This window comes from Herpailurus yagouaroundi, unplaced genomic scaffold (genome assembly GCF_014898765.1).
Source record: "Herpailurus yagouaroundi ecotype Mexico unplaced genomic scaffold, PumYag 77, whole genome shotgun sequence".
Lineage (NCBI taxonomy): Eukaryota > Metazoa > Chordata > Mammalia > Carnivora > Felidae > Herpailurus > Herpailurus yagouaroundi.
The window spans coordinates 94951590-94969196 of NW_024412388.1; the positions used below are offsets into that span (position 1 = coordinate 94951590).

General features: G+C 46.1%; 1 protein-coding gene across 1 annotated transcript; it reads right to left on the bottom strand.

The window, feature by feature from the left end:
* Positions 1-300: 300 nt before the first annotated feature.
* On the bottom strand, positions 301-5333 carry LAMTOR5 (late endosomal/lysosomal adaptor, MAPK and MTOR activator 5). The gene is made up of 4 exons (XM_040471265.1): positions 5201-5333; positions 4031-4092; positions 1296-1413; positions 301-630 (listed from the first exon to the last, which is right to left on the bottom strand). The coding sequence occupies exons 1-4, from the start codon at positions 5233-5235 to the stop codon at positions 570-572; spliced, it is 276 nt and encodes a 91-aa protein (XP_040327199.1). The 5' UTR covers positions 5236-5333; the 3' UTR covers positions 301-569.
* Between the last annotated feature and the right edge of the window lie 12274 nt (positions 5334-17607).

Here is a 17607-nt window from a genome sequence, read left to right on the forward strand (position 1 = left end):
CACATGTAAACTGGGGCAGCTAACGGAACATAGCATCTGGGTTATCAGTGAGAATTAAAGGACTTCCCCATATATACTAGAAGTACTTAATGCTATTAGCTATTGTGTTATTATTATGGGGTGGAAATAGGCTTAATTTGCTTTTAATATCCACGGACACTTGTGTGAGAATATATGTATTTCGGGAAGCTTCTGAAACAGAAGAGAGTACTTTGGAGCAAAGACTTTAGAAAAAGATTATAATCTGATAATTGAAATAAACGAACACTTGCTAAGAATTTAAGGAACCCAGAAAAGATCCACACTTTCCGTTGACCAGATTTATTGAACAAAATTCTATGTACAAAGTGACCTGGACCTGCTGCTTCAAAACATGATCCTTTCTTAATATTTTGAGGTCAGTCCATTGAGTGTCAAAAAGCAACTCACTCTAAAATGGACACAAAAGTGCCCAATGTACACTAAATAAATGGCTAAACTACTGGGACTTCCCTGGTCCTACAAGATAATTATTAACATAGGTAGGATCTGGCGCCTATGACAGGCGGCTAGGGAACTGATATGAGATGTCACGAGGCCATCTTGTGCACTGCCACCGTGATGCTGTCATGTTTCTGGATCATAATGTTCCTGAAAGGCAAAGCAGAAGATAGTCAGTAAAATGTTACAAGTGCGAGTCTGTTGAAGACTAAAGATGCTATTTGGTTTAGGACACAACTAAAAAAATATTATGCATCATTTTTCTATATATGAAAGCAATATATGAACGCAAGAAAACATATGGGAAATACAGAACAGTATAAAATATGAAAATGAATCCTATAATCCTACCACTCAGAGAAAACCACTACTGTGTTCTGTTTTTTAAATCTCCATGTATATTATACATGCATTTTCCCCCCTCTTTTTACAAAACTGTGATCATACTGTGCATGGTTCTGTATTCTGCTTTTGTTACTATTATTCTGAGGATGCTCACTTGGAAGATCTTTAGTGTTTCTATTACTACAGAAGTAGTTTCTGTTCTTTGATTGGTCTTTATGCTATTTATGACTTTCTTTTTCTTTATAGACTGATAGTTCATGACAATTTTTACTCTTCATTTACATGTCATTGTGGTCTGAAAGCACATTAGCTTCAGAGATCAGTCTATTTCCTCCTGTGGTCCAAAGGGTAAAGAACCTTCCTCCAAGTTCTCTGAATGCACCATCACTAATAACACAGAGCAGGCCCCACGCAAGTTTCCCAGGGGATTTTCTGATTAAAAAGAAGAGGAACTGTTAACACCTACTCACCCATTATCTGACTCTAGACACACCACAGGAATATCAGTGGGGTCTGAGGTTAGCTTGGCTGCTTGCTGGGCTAGAACAGATATCACCCCAGCGTGCTCATCTGACAGGGTCCCACGGCCTGGAAGACAGAGATGTAATCATGTCACCTGATTGTCCAAAAAGGAGGACAGCGCTATAATATGATCTCTCAGGATGTAGTCACAAAAAGGCGGCTCAGTTCATGGTCTTTTAGGTTACGTACTGACATGAAATACTTTTGCCCTGCCACTCGGCTGGTTCCAGAAATGAGAAAGCCAGACAACAGTTCTGAAATCAATAAAGCCCTGACACTCAATTTTCAGTCGCTCTCATCACCATCTCTAACCACCTTCTCAAGCGTATAAGGAAGCTGTAAATTTAACTCAATCTGAAAGGCATAAAATCATTTTACAAGAACCTTACTGAAACCAACAAGAAATTCAGAGGTGAAGTTGACAAAAAGCAGTCAGCAAGGGCAAGAGACTTGTTGAAACTAATTAATTCCTCATGGGAAATCTGATTTCCTTTCACCGAGCTCAACCTCTAAGGATTCAAAAGCCTTTATTCAGGAGTTCAGCTGTAAGATCACCTTGACAGTATACGTGAATATTCTATGAGCAGTTATTTCTACTAGAATAAGCTGGCTGCTTTCAAATATCAACCTACCTGGCTTTTTGCTAATGTTTGTTTCAGCCGGTAGATAATTAAATCTTGGGTATCAGATACAAAAAGTAGTTACTAAGTTCACAGTATATTTCCACATATAAAGGCAACACAAGCTCAAGCCTGAAACTGTCAGGTAACAGGCATATGCCACAATGGCGTTGGTGGATTTACTCTTGTTACATAAAACACTGGCTGGACGGACAGTGCAGTCTTTCGGGTCTTGAAGGTTTCCTGAAGGAACTTACTTCATTTTAGATTTCCACACTTTAACTTGAGCCTTCTCATCAGCAAGCACCCTGAGTAAACCTGCCTGTTTCCTCCCAAGTTAATGAGCTGTGTGAAATCGGAGTTATGCAGATGCCCTCTTTCAGTTACACTCCCAGCAAAAATTCAGAGCTTTAAAAATTCCTGCAGTAAAGAGGAGTAAGGAGTCAGGAGTCCTTGGTTTACGAGTTCTGACATGAATTATTTGAATGCTTTAGATACTTACTTTTCAGGATTTATCTCCTCATCTGTAACTCTTACATTTATTGAGCATTATGTCTGGGTTCTGTGCTGAGTGTTTTACACATATTACATAATCTTCTAGCACTGTGACTAAGAGATTTTGGAGCAAGACTCAAATCCTAGCTCAACCCTAGCTGCATGACCTTAGGCAAGTTACTCAACCCGTGGGTTGATTTCTTTATCTACTTCACAGGGTTGTTAAGAGCATCAAATGTCTCAGTATGTGTAAAGCACTTAGAATGATGCCTGGCACACAGTAAGAGCTCAATAAATGCAATCCTGTAATTATTGTCATTATTAGACAACAGCCCAGTAAAGAGATGCTGGGTCGGCACAGCCATGGCAGCTCGGTGTCCTTTCCATGCATGCTGGCCAACTGTCCTTGATCTTTGCTGCCCAAGGCCCCCACCCTGGCCAAGGCCTCGCTGCTCAGCACCATCCTGTGCCCCCCCGGGGCCTGGACGAGGACTGTGGCGCTGCGGGTGGCCTTGGTGCTCAGGCAGTTTCCGGGTACAGTTACCCAAGTGGGCTGCCAGTATAATGACATGCCTCCTTTGATGTTAGAGCGAATCAAGGACCATATTCTTTATGGCTTAAAACTTAAGGATAAAATTGACCCAGAAAAGCTCTAAATAAATTCCCATTTAATGAAAAGACCAAACAGCTTAGACCGTTTGGACCAAGTAGAGACTATCATGGACATGGAGGACGACTTTGGGCTGAAATTCCTGATACAGATACTGAGAAGGTAATGCATCCACAAGAAATTGTAGATTACGATGCAGATAAGGAGGATGTATATGAATAAAATATCACACCCCCTTTCTTCACTGAGAGAAGACAAGGAAGATACTGGTGAGTGTCTGGAAGTGAGAATGTGTTTTGGCGTTATTGCTGACTTTAACAGAGTGATTCTGTTTAAACTTGCATTTAAATTGCTTAAGGGGTTTTGCCCTTTGAAAATAAATCTATAAAACCAACCAACCAACCAACCAACCAACCATTACCTAGGAAAGAAACTGAGGCTCAGAAAGGCTACTTTTGGTCCTAGTTCACATTGCTAGCAAAGGGAAGTACAGGGGGTTGATCCCAAGTGTGTCGAACTCTGAAACCCCTGTTTTTATTGCCTACTCTCTTACTGTTAAGTGTAGGTGAACTAAAAAACCCAGCAACATCCATCTTGCTGGGTTACTGTGCAAATTAGAGACAATGTATATACAAAGCCTAGCAGTCCACACACATTCAATAAATGATTCCTGCTGCTATTATGTGAAGTCCTTTCCAGACCCAATTTAAAATCATTCAAATACTATTTTAGCAGAAACAACTTTGTAGCACTAGAACTGCAAGGCACATTTCTACCTTCATAAATACCAATTGAAAAATTTTAATTTTCTAATCTTGTTTGGAGATAAACTGTACTCTCACAAACGTACCCAGTGGCAGGATAACAGGAAGTAAAAACTGGAGAACAGCACACTAGGCTCCGAATCAGTATCAGATGCTATGCAATCCAACAAAGGGTTGACAGTCAAGATACTTACAGCCCAGGTTAAGTCCTTGTGAATCTGTGCACAGGACTCCAACAATGGATGGATTCTTCATTCTAAAATTCCAGGAACACCCAGGGAACGAAACAGATGATGTCAGAAAATGAATTTAAATAATTACAACAACACATTTAGGTTTTTCTATGCACCAGGCATTGCTGGGCTTTAAACCAGTGTTTCTCAATCTTTTTTCATTATCACCCACTCCCCACTACCCCCGAGAAAAACTGAATTACAATGAACTTATTTAAACTTAATAGCTAAACCGATTTATGTCTGACCGGAGAAAAGATTGTGTTGGGTACCGCTGAGCTTTGGAAGACTGCAAATATTGCAGTATCAGTATTTTGTCGCCATTATTAAAAATGCACAAAAAGTAAGGCTGGTTGTCTCCAGGAGGGGAAATGGGAGAAACTGAGGCGCATTGGTGGGAGGGAGCTGTTTCCCTGTACGCCTCCTCTGGCTCTTTTTTTTTTTTTTTTTTTTTTTAACGTTTATTCATTTTTTTAAAGAGAGGAGACCGAGCACGAATGGGGGACGGGGGCAGAGAGGGGGAACCAACCCCAAGCAGGCTCCAGGCTCTGTGTCAGTACAGTGCCAAACCCGCCGCTGGAATCCTTGAACCGAGACATCATAACCAGAGCGGAAGTCCTATGCTTAACCGATTGAGCCACCCCGGCACCCCTCATAGTTTTCCAATTGCTTATTACGTGGTGAGTACTTGTTCGAAAATTTAAGAGATGTCTTTCATTTTCTCAAGCGCCAAGTAACTGACCGGTTACACACGGAAGGAGATACGTGTGTGTTTGTGTTTACATTGCAGGGCTCGCTTTGCACCCGTGGTACAAGCTTCCCCCAAATGAACCCATTTCTGAAAACTCCTGATGAACACCCCTGCCCATACAGACAACTGTAACACGACGGGCGGTTCTGGCCTTGGCTTTGGGCCGCGGAGACCAGCTTTGGGACCAAGGCTGCGGAGCCCCGGCGGGATTTTAATTCCAGGCCACCCCCTCCACTCCGCGGTCCCGGGACAGGGCTCACAGCCTCGCCCCGCGGCCAGTGGATCCCAACACGCCCGGCCCGCATCCGGAGCGCGCACCCTTTGTCCCGCTCAAGTCCCCCGCCGCGACCTCAGGTCAGCCAAGAGGCCGTACTACTCACGTGTCCTCCAAGTGCTGCTCCAAGGTCGCCTCCATCTCGCCCGCCGTCCGACCGGCTCGGGATCCCGCAGCTCTTCGGGTCCTTCGGCGCCCCAAGCCCGGAGCGCGTCTCGCTCACGTGACATGAACCGAGCGCAGACAGGGACGGCGCCTCCAGAGGGACAAACTTCGCCGCGCAAACTCCTCGTTGTGTTCGGGGGAGTTCGTTCCGCCCCTGCTACCCTCAGAGCCAGGAGCTGGCGGCGCCGCGTTCTCCCCTTCGGGGGAGAGGTGTGCAGCTGGGCCGCCGAGTTCTTGGTTCCTGGCCTGGCACTTTCTCTCAGCGGTGTCAACCTTTGGATTCCCATTCAACCGATTCCGAAACCTTCAGGCCAGATCTTATTTGCGTTTTACAACAGCCCAGCGGGGTCAGGCAGGGTCTGATCCAGGCGGTGTGGCAGAGACAGAGAAGAGAGACTCAGGACCCTGGTGCCGAGCTGCCCAGGTGTGTCGGGGAGAAGACGTGCACACAGGGGCTAGAGGACCACCCGGAACGCGGTTAAAACTCCAAGCTACATATTGGGAAGTGTCGGGATTTTAACAAAATCATTGATTATTGGTTCTTCTTTGGTGAGGGCTCAGGAAAGTTTGGGAAAGAAGGTGTCACTTGTAAAGAAGACTGAGTAGGGATGCTTAAAAATAACTTTAAAAAAGCAGTTTTTAAATAAGGAAAGCAAGCCACCCATAGTTTGTCCAGAGAAGACTTAAAAGTCTTTGGAGAATATCCTTTGAGCCCATTGTCTGCAAATGTACACTTTTATTTATTTATTTCTTTTTAAGGCAAAATTGACACACATACTGGACATGCAGTTCTGTAGCTGGCCTTTTTCACAGAATTTAGCATAAATGTCTTTCCATATCAATAAGTACCCATTTACATTCATGGTAATAGTTACAAAACATTCCACATTGTAGCTGTACCATAATTGATTTAACTAATCACTTATTAATGTCCAGCTTGCTTATCGATTTGGCAGGATGGGGGGTGTATTACAAATGCTGGGTGAGTATCCTTGTAGCTGAATGTTTGTGCGCTTTAAAATTTTCCTTATGATAAATTACTAGAATGGAATTACTGAGTTAAAGGATCTGTCCCTAGCTGTGACAGTGAAACTTGCAGCGTCCTTAAAATTCTAGTCTTGAATGTGGTAATTCAGGAGTTTCGGACTTCTGCCTAGAGAAATTACTTATGTCAATACAGTATGAGCCATTTAAATGTTAGAGCTTAAAACTACCTTTAAACGATAGCATTAAAAAATGTAAGAAGCCAGCCTGCTTCCCTCTGGAGTCCCGCGGGGGAAGCTTTGCTCTGCGTTAGCGCCCCCTATGGTTCCATGCGTTGTAAAACTTTACTGGACTAGGCAGGGCTCCTCAGCTCTGGTTTTGTAACTCCCAGGGCGGAGCCATCCTATAGAGATATAACGTGAACCACATTTGTTATTTTCAACGGTCTAGCCACACTAAAAAAAGTAAAACAGGTGAAATTAATTTTAAGAATGTATTTTATCCAGATAATTATGCCCAAAGCATTGTCATTTCAACATATAATCAATTTAAAAATATTAATGAGATATTTTACATTTGCTCCCTCTGTACCAAGTCTTCAAACTCCGGTGTATATTTTTCACAGCACATTTCAGTTCCTATTGGCCACATTTCAAATATTCAATACCCACGTGTGGCTAATGGCTACCGTATTGGTTTATGCAGCTCCAGGGTATCTCAGATTGTCTCAAAGCCAGATCGATGATTAAAGCATTCTCAGAAAAGCTGGTGATTGCTTTTTAGGCTGTGGGAAAGGCCTCTGAAGGGAAAATGAGCAAGGAGGGAGAGGATGACTGCTGGCCCACCATGTCCTTGTCACACCAGAGGTGGGAGGGCAGACTACTCTACACCATCCCCCTGCTGGCCCCTGCGAGGTACCAGGTACGCAGAAGGAGCAGGTGGCTTGTGTAGATAGGCTGGGAAAGTGCTCGGGCTGGTGAGAAGTTTGGAGGAGTGCCTGACTCCTCATTGTGTTCTACTTTCTTCAGTTGGTGGGGTATTTGATGATGCTTTTTCTCAGCTTTGAGTGCTGATATCCATTTCTGGGGTGACAGGAAAAGGCCCATATTCAAGCACTTGCTTCATTGCATTGTAATTTTTTTTGTAAGTTTATTTTCAAAGACAGAAATATCTCCTCCATTTCTGCATCTTGAGCATTGCAAAGCACAATAAGGATTCCATATTTATTAAAGAGAAGTGCCTGGGTGGCTTAGTCGGTTAAGCGTTCCACTTTGGCTCAGGTCGTAACCTCACGGTTTGTGGGTTCGAGCCCTGCACTAGGCTCTCTGCTGTCAGTGCAGAGCCCGCTTCAGATCCTCTGTTTTCCTCCCTCTCTGCCCCTCTCCCTCTCTTGCTTTCTCTCTCTCTCCCTCTCTCAAAAATAAATAAACATTAAAAAAATTTTTTTTTTTTTTAATGTTTATTGAAGAATCTTGATGGATCTTTTGGAAAAGGAACTCTGTGTAATGTTAAGAATCTTTAAGTCCTGGGCCACCTGGCTGGTTCAGTTGGAGAAGCATGGGACTCTTGATCTTGGGATTGTGAGTTTCGGGCCCCACATTAAGTGTAAAAATTACTAAAAGAAGAAGAAGAAGAAGAAGAAGAAGAAGAAGAAGAAGAAGAACCTTTAAGTCTTTTTTTTTTTTTAATGTTTATTTATTTATTTTGAGAGAGTACGCGTGTGAGCCGGGGTAGGGCAGAGAATCCCAAGCAGGCTCTGTGATGTCAGTGCAGGGCCCAACTCGGGGCTAGATCCCACGAGCCATGAGATCATGACCTGAGCCGAAATCAAGAGTCGGCTGGTCAGCCGACTAAGCCACCCTGGCTCCCCAGAACCTTTTAGTCTTGAACTCTAGCCATATTTATTCTCTTCTTTCTCCTCTCCTAAAATATGCTCTTGGAAAATAAAAGTCCTAAGAGGGTCCAGCAGAGAATGCCCGTGCCCACATGTCCTGACTGGGAAGTTGGGAGATGAGAGGCATAGTTGGGAGAACCAGACATTGCTTTGGCCCCAGAGATCCCGGCACCTCTTCCTTGAGCTATCGGGAGCAGAGTCTTCCTGGGGGGTCCATTTAAGAAGTGCAGCTCTGGTAGAGGGTCTTGCTCTCCCTTGGGTGCACAGGGCTGTGCTACCCCAGGGCCAGCCCTATTCCTCGCTCTGTCAAGTGCTTAGCCGCACAGGCCTGCAGTGGAGTGAGCCTGAAACCTGGCTGGGGAATGGGCCCTCACGTGCCACTAGGGGGCACCGTGGCCATGGAAAACCCTTCTCAGGCTGGAGGATCTCAGGTGAAGGAAAGGGATCCGCAAATCTCTGAGCTGGTACAGCTTGGTGAGAATAGCATTATCTTTTGGAGACGGACAGAGGTTGAATTGAATCCTGGCTTGACCACTGCCTACCTGTGTGACCTCTGTGCTTTAGGGGCTCATTTGTGATGTGACAGTACATTACCTGCCTTGTTAGGTTGTGGAGAGGATTGTATGAGACACTTTATGTAAGAGGAGCTGGTGCATTGTGGGAGTCAATAGATAAGCTCTGCCAGATCCGAGTAAGAAGCCCTGTTTGTTTCCTCAGGTTGTTTACAATCTAGGTGAGGACACACATGAGAAAATAAGGTAAGAGCCAAACGGTGAGATGTGTCTTAAGCTGTCTAGTGCTCATAGGGGAGTGAGGTCACAGGGCTGGATTTATACAGCTGCTCTAGAGCTGTGTTAAATGCAATAGTTGAATATATATTTTTTTAATTTTTAAAAAATTTTATTGGGGGGCCTGGGTGGCTCAGTTGGTTAAGCGTCTGACATCAGCTCAGGTCATGGTCTCACAGTTCGTGGGTTCAAGCCCCGAGTCAGGCTCTGTGTTAACAGCTCAGAGAGCCTGAAGCCTGCTTCGGATTCTGTGTCTCCCTCTCTCTGTCTCCCTCCCCCGCTTGCACTCTGTCTCTCTCTCAAAAATAAAGATTAAGATGGGGCGCCTGGGTGGCTCAGTTGGTAAAGCATCAGACTTCAGCTCAGGTCGTGATCTCGTGGTTCATGAGTTCTAGCCCCGCATCAGGCTCTGTGCTGACTGCTTGCTCAGAGCCTGGAGCCTGCTTCAGATTCTGTCTCCCTCTCTCTCTGCCCCTCCGCCACTCGTGCTCTGTCTGTCTGTCTCTCTCTCTCTGTCAAACATAAATAAAAACATTAAAAAAATAAAGATTAAGATAAATTAAATAAATAAGTTTATTTATTTATTTTGAGAGTGGGTTGGGGAGAGGCACAGAGAGAGAATCCCAAGAAGGCTCTGCACAGCCAGCACAGAGCTGGACGCAGTGCTTGAACTCATGGACCATGAGATCATGACCCGAGCCAAAATTGAGAGTGGGGCGCCTAACCGACTAAGCTACCCTGGATCCACCAAATATGTTTTTTTTTAAATTTTTTTTAATGTTTATTTATTTTTGAGACAGAGAGAGACAGAGCATGAATGGGGGAGGGTCAGAGAGGGAGACGCAGAATCTGAAGCAAGCTCCAGGCTCCAAGCTGTCAGCACAGAGCCCGACGTGGGGCCCGAACTCACGGACCGTGAGATCATGACCTGAGCCGAAGTCAGATGCTTAACTGACTGAGCCACCCAGGCGCCCCCACCAAATATGTTTTATTACACTTTTGTATGGTATAAAAATTATAAAATACAGAAAGAAGAAAAATTGTCTGAAATCCTAGCCCTAACCCTAATGACATGAATGTGAATGAGCTAAATAGAATGGGATAGGGTTTGGATAAGGTGCAGACGGGGAAAGCTTGTCACAGGGTTCGTAAGGGCCCTGCCGCCGAGAGCCCTTGCTCCATAGGAGCCACTGGATAGGACACTGGGTCCCCCTGCCTTTGGATAGTGGACACCGTAGAGCTGAGTCCTAGATCCAAAGCCTGACCGCCACAACTAACAGCGGTAATGCCATTAATAGTTCGTATATGTCAGGCCTTATTGGTCCTCATAACCTTTTCTGGTTTTGGTTTTGGTTTTAATAGACTATTTATACTCTGTATTTTTAAATTTGTTTTTAATTCCACGGAGTTAACATGGAGTGTAATGTTAGGGTACAGTATAGTGACTCAACATCACCCAGCGCTCATCATGACAAGTGTGCTCCTTAATCCTTATCCCCTATCTCACCCATCCCCCCGCCCGCTTCCCCTCTGGTAGCCATCAGTTTGTTGTCTATAGGTAGGAGTCTGTTTCTTGATTTGTTTCTTGCCCTCTCTCACTTTCTCCCCTTTGCCCATTGGTTTTGTTTCTTACATTCCACCTGTGAGTGGCATCAGATGGTATTTGCGTTTCTCTGACTTATTTTGCTTAGCATAATACTCTCTAGCTCCATCCACGTCGTTGCAAACAGCAGGATTTCACGCTTTTTCGTGGCTGACCAATATTCCAGTGCACAGTTCTTACAGCCTTTCTGATGGAGCTCTGATCCCTGTCTCCACTTTACGGTTAAAAAGCCCCCTGAGGCTCAGGGGTCAATACTGGCTCAAGATCACCCTGCTTGGAAGTAGCCGAGCCTCACTGTGGACTTCCCTCCAGTACGGCCTCGACTTCTCTCAATTCAACAGTGCCACAGTCCTAGAATGGTGAGCTTTGGAGGCCCAGTCCAGATCTCCTGCTCTCTGGAGAAGAAATCTGAGGCTCAGAGAGGGGGAGTGGCTAATTTGGACCTTGAACTCCAGGTTCATAACCTTCCACGCAGTGCTCTGTGTTGTGCTGCTGGAGGCTGTTTTAGATCTTTGGTTAAACCAGCTGCAGAGATGTTCATTGTTATAGGTTGACCTGTGTCTTCCCAAAATTCATGTGTCGAAGTCCTAGCACCCAGTACTTCAGAATGTGACTTTATTGGAAATAAGGCCTTCCCGGGATAATGCTTAAAATTAGGTCATTACAGTGGTCCGTAATCCAATATGACAGGTGTCCTCATAATGGGAAATTTGGACACAGAGACACTCCCAGTCGGGGGGCAATGATACAGGGGGATACAGGGAGAAGACCACTGAGAGGCCTGGGATAGAGCCCTTCCTCACAGCTGTCAAAAGGAACCAGCCCTCCCGACACTTTGACTTTGCACAGCTAGCTTCCAGAACTGTGAGACAGTAAATTTCTGTTGCTTAAGTCCTCAGTTTGTGGCACTTTGTTATGACAGCCCTGGGAAACCAATATATTCATATATCGATAGTGTCTATAAGTCAGAGTCAATGTTGTGATAGCTCAGATGTATGGCAGCCCTAACTAGAAAAACTGGTTGAGATCACCCTACCAGAGGCTAAAAGGTAGTCCAGATAATCTTTCCAGCTTGCTTCCAACCTTGATATTTGGCTATTTCTCTTACATTGGACATTGGCCAAGAGTGGTCTTGGCCACTAGCTCCATCCATTTGACCCATGACCATTTGACCGTGACCTTCTTGAGTCTGTTTTCTATCCCTGGTGCTCAAGAAGTGTGTGTAGAGGGAATGAACACAAGAATAGGCTCCTGGCCACTCTAATCCAAGCCTCTCCAAACAATGAGTTGGGCAGGGGGGTAGGGCATGTATGGACTGCCGATGGTTGGAAGCTGAGATTGGTCACTGTCTCCCAAAGTTTACAGCCGAGTCTCAATCCTGGAAGACACAAGCAAAATATATATTTAGGCGACTCAGGGTGGGTTAAAGAAGTGCCAGCTTAGGAAGCTATTCTCCTGGTGCTTTATCAGTTTTGCTATTGAGGATAAATGAGGTGCAGACTTCCATATCCAGACCTTCATTAGATGCCCAGTTAATGCAGCCATGACAAATGGGAATGAGGCTCTTATGAATAAAAAAAAAAAAAAAGATCAGCCCAGTATAAAAAATCGTAGACCAGAGAAAAGAAAGTTTAGAGGAGCTGATAAAATATCTTATCCTTAATTAGACTGTCTGTACCACACATCAAACCAGCCTTAATGTCAAGATTTATCAGCCTTGGAATTGTGTAAATGAAATAAGGACGTGAAAATGAAAGGAAAAGAAATTACCTGTATTCAAATGGATTTGCGATGCAGGCCTGCTCACTAGGGCGTTTAGTCCGACTCAGGCTTCTGGCCTCTTTTACCATACATCACTGTCTTCCTGGCATGCATCCCCTTAGCCCCGGGTGGGTTTCAGAGAACGTGCTTGTGGGGTAACAATATGTCCCATCGTCAATAATCTCGTGAGAAGACCCACTGTTGTGGAAAAATGCCTTCTTGGATGGTGGCTTTGTGTATTTATTTCGCCATCTATGAGCTTAGTGAGGTGTTGCTGGTCCTCACTTCAGAGAAGAGAATGTTGTGAAGAGACGATTCCCCCCCACCTAGTTCCCCCCCATCCCGCCAAGGAGAGCAGCGTGAGCAACTTTCTACTGGACCACCACCCTCTACTGTGGAACCCACATGTGGCTTCAAGGGCTTCTCTACTATCCCGACATTGACTTACCCTCTTGGAAGACCTTGGACAAGTCTTCTCATGCCTTGATATCCCCACTCTTCCCCACAATCAGTGAAGATAGGAATAGCACCTACCCCAGCATGGTGGTGTGGGAGTCCTGGGGGACAATGGATGTGGAGCCCTGACCACAGTCCCTCATACCATCGAAGGCACTGGACAAAGGAGAGCCCTTGTTGTTGCTGGGGCCCCCAGAAATGACAGTTGGGGCAAATTTAAACTAGGGTGTCATTCAGGGTTTGTAGTTACCAGCAGAAGGAGCTGACTTACGGAGTAGGAAAGGAAGTTTTAAAATGACGTGTGGAGGGGGGAGGGACACCTGGGTGCCTCAGTGGGTTAAGCATCTGACTTCGGCTCAGGCTCAGGTCATGATCTGATGGTCTGTGGGTTCGAGCTCCGCATCGGGCTCTGCACTGATCCCTGTCTGGGATTCTCTCTCTCCCTACGCCCCTCTCTGCCCCTCCCCAACTTGTGCTGTCTCTCTTTGTCTTTCAAAATAAATAAATAGACTTAAAAAAAAATGACGTTGGGAAGCTCGTGGGACTGAGGGGCTGGCAAGGTCAGTCTAAGCTTCAAACGGACAGAGCTCCAAGCCCTACGTGAGGAAAACGCCCCTCCGGCCCTGCCCCTGGCCTGCCTGTGCCCCATCACTTGGCCACACCAGCACCACTTCTGCGTCAGGAACCTAGCCGGATGACTATGCTGTCCCCCAAGCCACCCCTCTGTGGCCACCCTTGCCAGCCCAGTGGAATTTTCCCAGAGCCTCTGAATCAGAGTCCTGCGTAGGTAAATGTAAGCGAGGAAGCCTGGACCACTCGCCTGGCCTAGCTTTAGCAAGTCTTCAAAACTTGAGCGTGTGGTCCTTGCACTCCATGGTCCCTAGAAGGGTGTCTGGCCCACAGAAGGTGTGTGCAGTAAATGTCTGTTCTATTAGAGGAAGGAATGCGTCTGGGAATCTCAGAGGAAGCTGACCCTCTCCACCCCTTCATTTGTGCGTTATTCAAACTCTTAACGAACCAGTGCAAAGGGTGGTAATCTTAGGTTTCAATAGTGTCATCAGCGAAGATGGTAGATGGTCTTCTTAATTTACCGACCGTTACGGATTTCATCGTTCTAAGCCTCGGTTATAACGCCTGTGAACTCGGTCAGTTTCTCATTCAAGAACATTGCCTTTACTCTGGCACTTAAAGATGAGAAACTAACACCTACAAAGCACATCTGTTCACATTCATTTTAATCCCACAGCCATCCTTGAGGGAGCCGTATCCCCATTCTGTGGATGAAGTAACTGAAGTCTGGAGAGGTCATGAACTTGTCAAGGTCATAGAACTTGAAGGTGTCCATGGCTTCCAAGGCTAGGGCCAGCCAGTCGCCAGGATGTAGGTCCCAGATCAATCAGTCCCGCTGCAACTATTTTCTCCGCTAGGTTAGACAACACAGGCCCCCGAGCCAGTCTCATAAAGTGGCCAAAGTCTGCCTTTCCCCCCTCCCTTCCCAGAGGTGGGAGAGTTTGTCTGCATGCCTTTGGACACCACACGGTAAATCAATTGCCACATTAATTCTGGACCATCAGCATTTTCCCCCAGGAGAAAGCGAGAAGCAAGGAGACTAATGTCTCATTGATCTTTTCAATCGCTAAAGGGGAAGCGAGATGAACATAATCCCATCTGTCAAGGCGGAGAGGGGCCCATCTGAAAGCAGTGTGGATTACTTTAAGGGGATAACAGTTTATCACCCTCTGGACAAGCGAATATGAAATTAGGTCTAACCTCCTTTATGAGTTGGTGGAAACATCGATCAGCAAGGAGAATGTCTAGGGAAATGAGCAGCAAGTTCTCTGGCCTTTTTCCTTGTCCTTTCCCTAAGACTTTACGTGTCTTCTATCCACACGACCACACAAACAAGGCAAAGTCCACCCTTGACCGCCAAGAAATGGTTCGCATTTGCTGGGGATTATTGCCGAGTGCTGTACTAAGTGTTTGTTCTTACTCTCCAGCAGCTTTATGAGGTGTTATCGTCAGCACCATTTTACGGATGTGGAAACTGAGGCTTAGACAGGTGGAGTGACTCGCCCAGGGTTGCTCAGCTAATGACGGTGGGTCAGGGGCAGCCTGTCTGTCCCCGAGCCTGCCCTCAACCACACACAATACGTGCAGCTCTCAGCCTGAAGGTAGCGCAGACAATCCTGCTCCCAGACCGCTGTGCTTCTGTCCACTCCACTCACTCCTTCCTCGGTCAGCCCCTTAGGGAGCCCTGCTGACCCCAGGGTGGGGATGGCCTTTACTAGCAGTGGCGGTGCCATGGCTGAGGGCCTGGACCGCCCAGAGGCCTCAGGGCATCTGGGCAGCTGGAGGACAGGTGGAGGAATGCGCCAGCTGGGGCCGTGGACCTCAGCAGCATGCGGGGCTCAGGCTGTGCTGAAGCTCCTCTTGGTTACTGCCCTGGACGATGCTCCCTGGAGGAGAGAAGAGGTGAGGTCAGTGACGGTCTCTCACTGCTCAGAAGCTGCGGCATCCAGAGTGTCCGGCCAGTGCAGGCTGCTGTGGCTGCCGAGAGCCCCAGGAAAGGCCATGACCGTCGGCTGGGAAGTCTGGATTGGGATGGCCTGGGGACTAGAGCAATGTGATCTCCAAAACCCAAAAAGGGACATGCACACCTGAGATCCTCAGAAAACACACGTGTCGGCATTAAATATTGCCCCCTCCCCTCCACCAGGGGCAGGACCAGGGGCAGAAGCACCTGCCGAGTGAAGAGCCCTGACAGGGGGGGCCCTCACCACCAGCCCTGCACCGAGACACTTGCTGCCAGAGCAGAGGTCACTGGAGGACTGCAGGTCTCATTTTGCGGCCAGAAGTCAGTTTCTAATCAATGCCACTTTGGGTCTGACAGAGATGGCTGCCCAGTCTCGGTCTTGTTTGCTGTTTATCCCCGTGATTGATGCTGGTGACATTTAGAGTCTGTCAGGGAGATATTTCACGGAGGCCCGTGTGGAGGGATTGAGACAGCCAGGAAATGCGGTTCCCCAGTGAAGGCGGCGTCGGAGATGAATCTCAAGTGTTGACGGAGAGGCCCAGGAACTTTCTAGCCTCTTGTGGGGTAGGGGAAGGGGTTGAGGTGCAAGCTGGGGCTTGGGAAGTGCTGCACGACCCTGGAGCTGTGACAGGGACCCCTCAGGAAGGGCTGTGAGGAGAAGCAACATATGAGAGAGGCAAGAGGCTTTTTTCCTAGGCTTTCTTGGGTGAAAGTATCACATCTGTGTTGGCCATTGGATTTTGCTGTCTGGGACACACCAGAAGGGAAGCAGACAGAAAGAAAAGCACCCTTCCTGCTGTCGCTGGGCCTTTAATGTCTGCCACAGATTTCCATCTCCACCTACCAAAACTCCACCCATTAATCACAAGGCTGATCTCAAAAGTGAAAAGGTTTTTGAGCCCCCCAGGCAGAAGTGACCTTCGCCCAGATACTCAGAGCACTTCGTGTATTACTGTCAAAGCATGATGTGCAATGTTTAAAAACATGGCTCTCACAAAATAATGACTGGGCGTGTGTCAAAGATTTAGTAACTCACGAATGAGGGAAGCAGTAAGGTGGCAAAGCTGGTTCAAAGAGCATCTTGAGGCACTGAGTATTTATAAGTACTTAAAAGGAAATGTTTGGGTAAAATTTCTAGGTTGAAAACAAAACTGGTTGCCCTCACATATGTGCTGAAATGATTTTTTTTTCTTTTGAGAGAGAGAGAGAGAGCACAAGTGAGCAAGGGGCAGAGAGAGAGAGAGAGAGAGAGAGAAGCAGGGCTCACCAAAAGCGGGGATCAAACTCACCTGATATGGGACTTGAACTCACGAACTGTGAGATCATGATCTGAGCCGAAGTCACATGCTTAACTGACTGAGCCACCCAGCCGCCTTCAAATGATTTTTGACAACAGTGCCAAAACCATTCCATAGTCTTTTCAACAAATGGTGTTGGGAAAACCGAATGTCCACATGCAAAAGACTGAAATTGGATTCTCACCTTACGCAATACACAAAAATTAACTCAAAACGGCTCAAAGACCTAAAATGTAAAAGCTAAAACCAAAGACTCTTAGAAGAAAACGAGGGAAGAACTTCATGACATTTCATCTGGCGATGATTTCTTGGACTTGACACCAAATGTGCAGGAAACAAAGAAAAAAATAGATAAATTACAGTACATCAAAATGAAAAAATTTGTGCATCAAAGGACACTATCAACAAAGTGAAAAGACAGCTCGTGGGAAGGGAGAAAGCATTTGCAAATCATGTATCTGATAAGGCGTTAATATCCAGAATATATAAAAGAACTCCTACAAGTCAACATCAACAAACCAAACAACCTGATTTTAAAAATCAGCTGACAACTTGCATAGACATTTCTCCAAAGAAGATGTGCCAATGGCCAAAAAGCACATGAAAAGATGCTCGACATCACTGATTGGTAGAGAAATGCAAATCAAAACCGCGGCGAGATACTACCTTGCACTCATTAGGACCCAAAAACACTGAAAAAAAAAAAAACCCACCCCCAAAAGAACAAGTATTGGCAAGAATCAGGAGAAATTGGAACCCTTGTGCACTGTTGGCAGGAATGTAAAATGGGTGCAGCCACTAAGGAAAACAGTATGGTAGTTCCTCAAAGATTAAACAGAATTATTACATGATCCAACAATCCCACTTCTGGGTATATATCCACAAGCACTGAAAGCAGGGGCTCAAGAGACATCTGCACACGCATGTTCACAGAATGATTCCCAATAGCCGAAACGTGGAAGCAACCCAAGTGTCCGTTGACAGGTGGACGGATAAGCACAGTGTGGTCTGTGCATACATGGAATATCATT

Coding starts and splice junctions, on each gene's coding strand:
- LAMTOR5 (XM_040471265.1), bottom strand. CDS start 5,235: ATGGAGGCGACCTTGGAGCAGCACTTGGAGGACAC. Junction 4,093..5,200: donor GAGCAGCACTTGGAGGACAC/GTGAGTAGTACG, acceptor CTGGAATTTTAG/AATGAAGAATCCATCCATTG. Junction 631..1,295: donor TGTCTAGAGTCAGATAATGG/GTGAGTAGGTGT, acceptor TTTGCCTTTCAG/GAACATTATGATCCAGAAAC.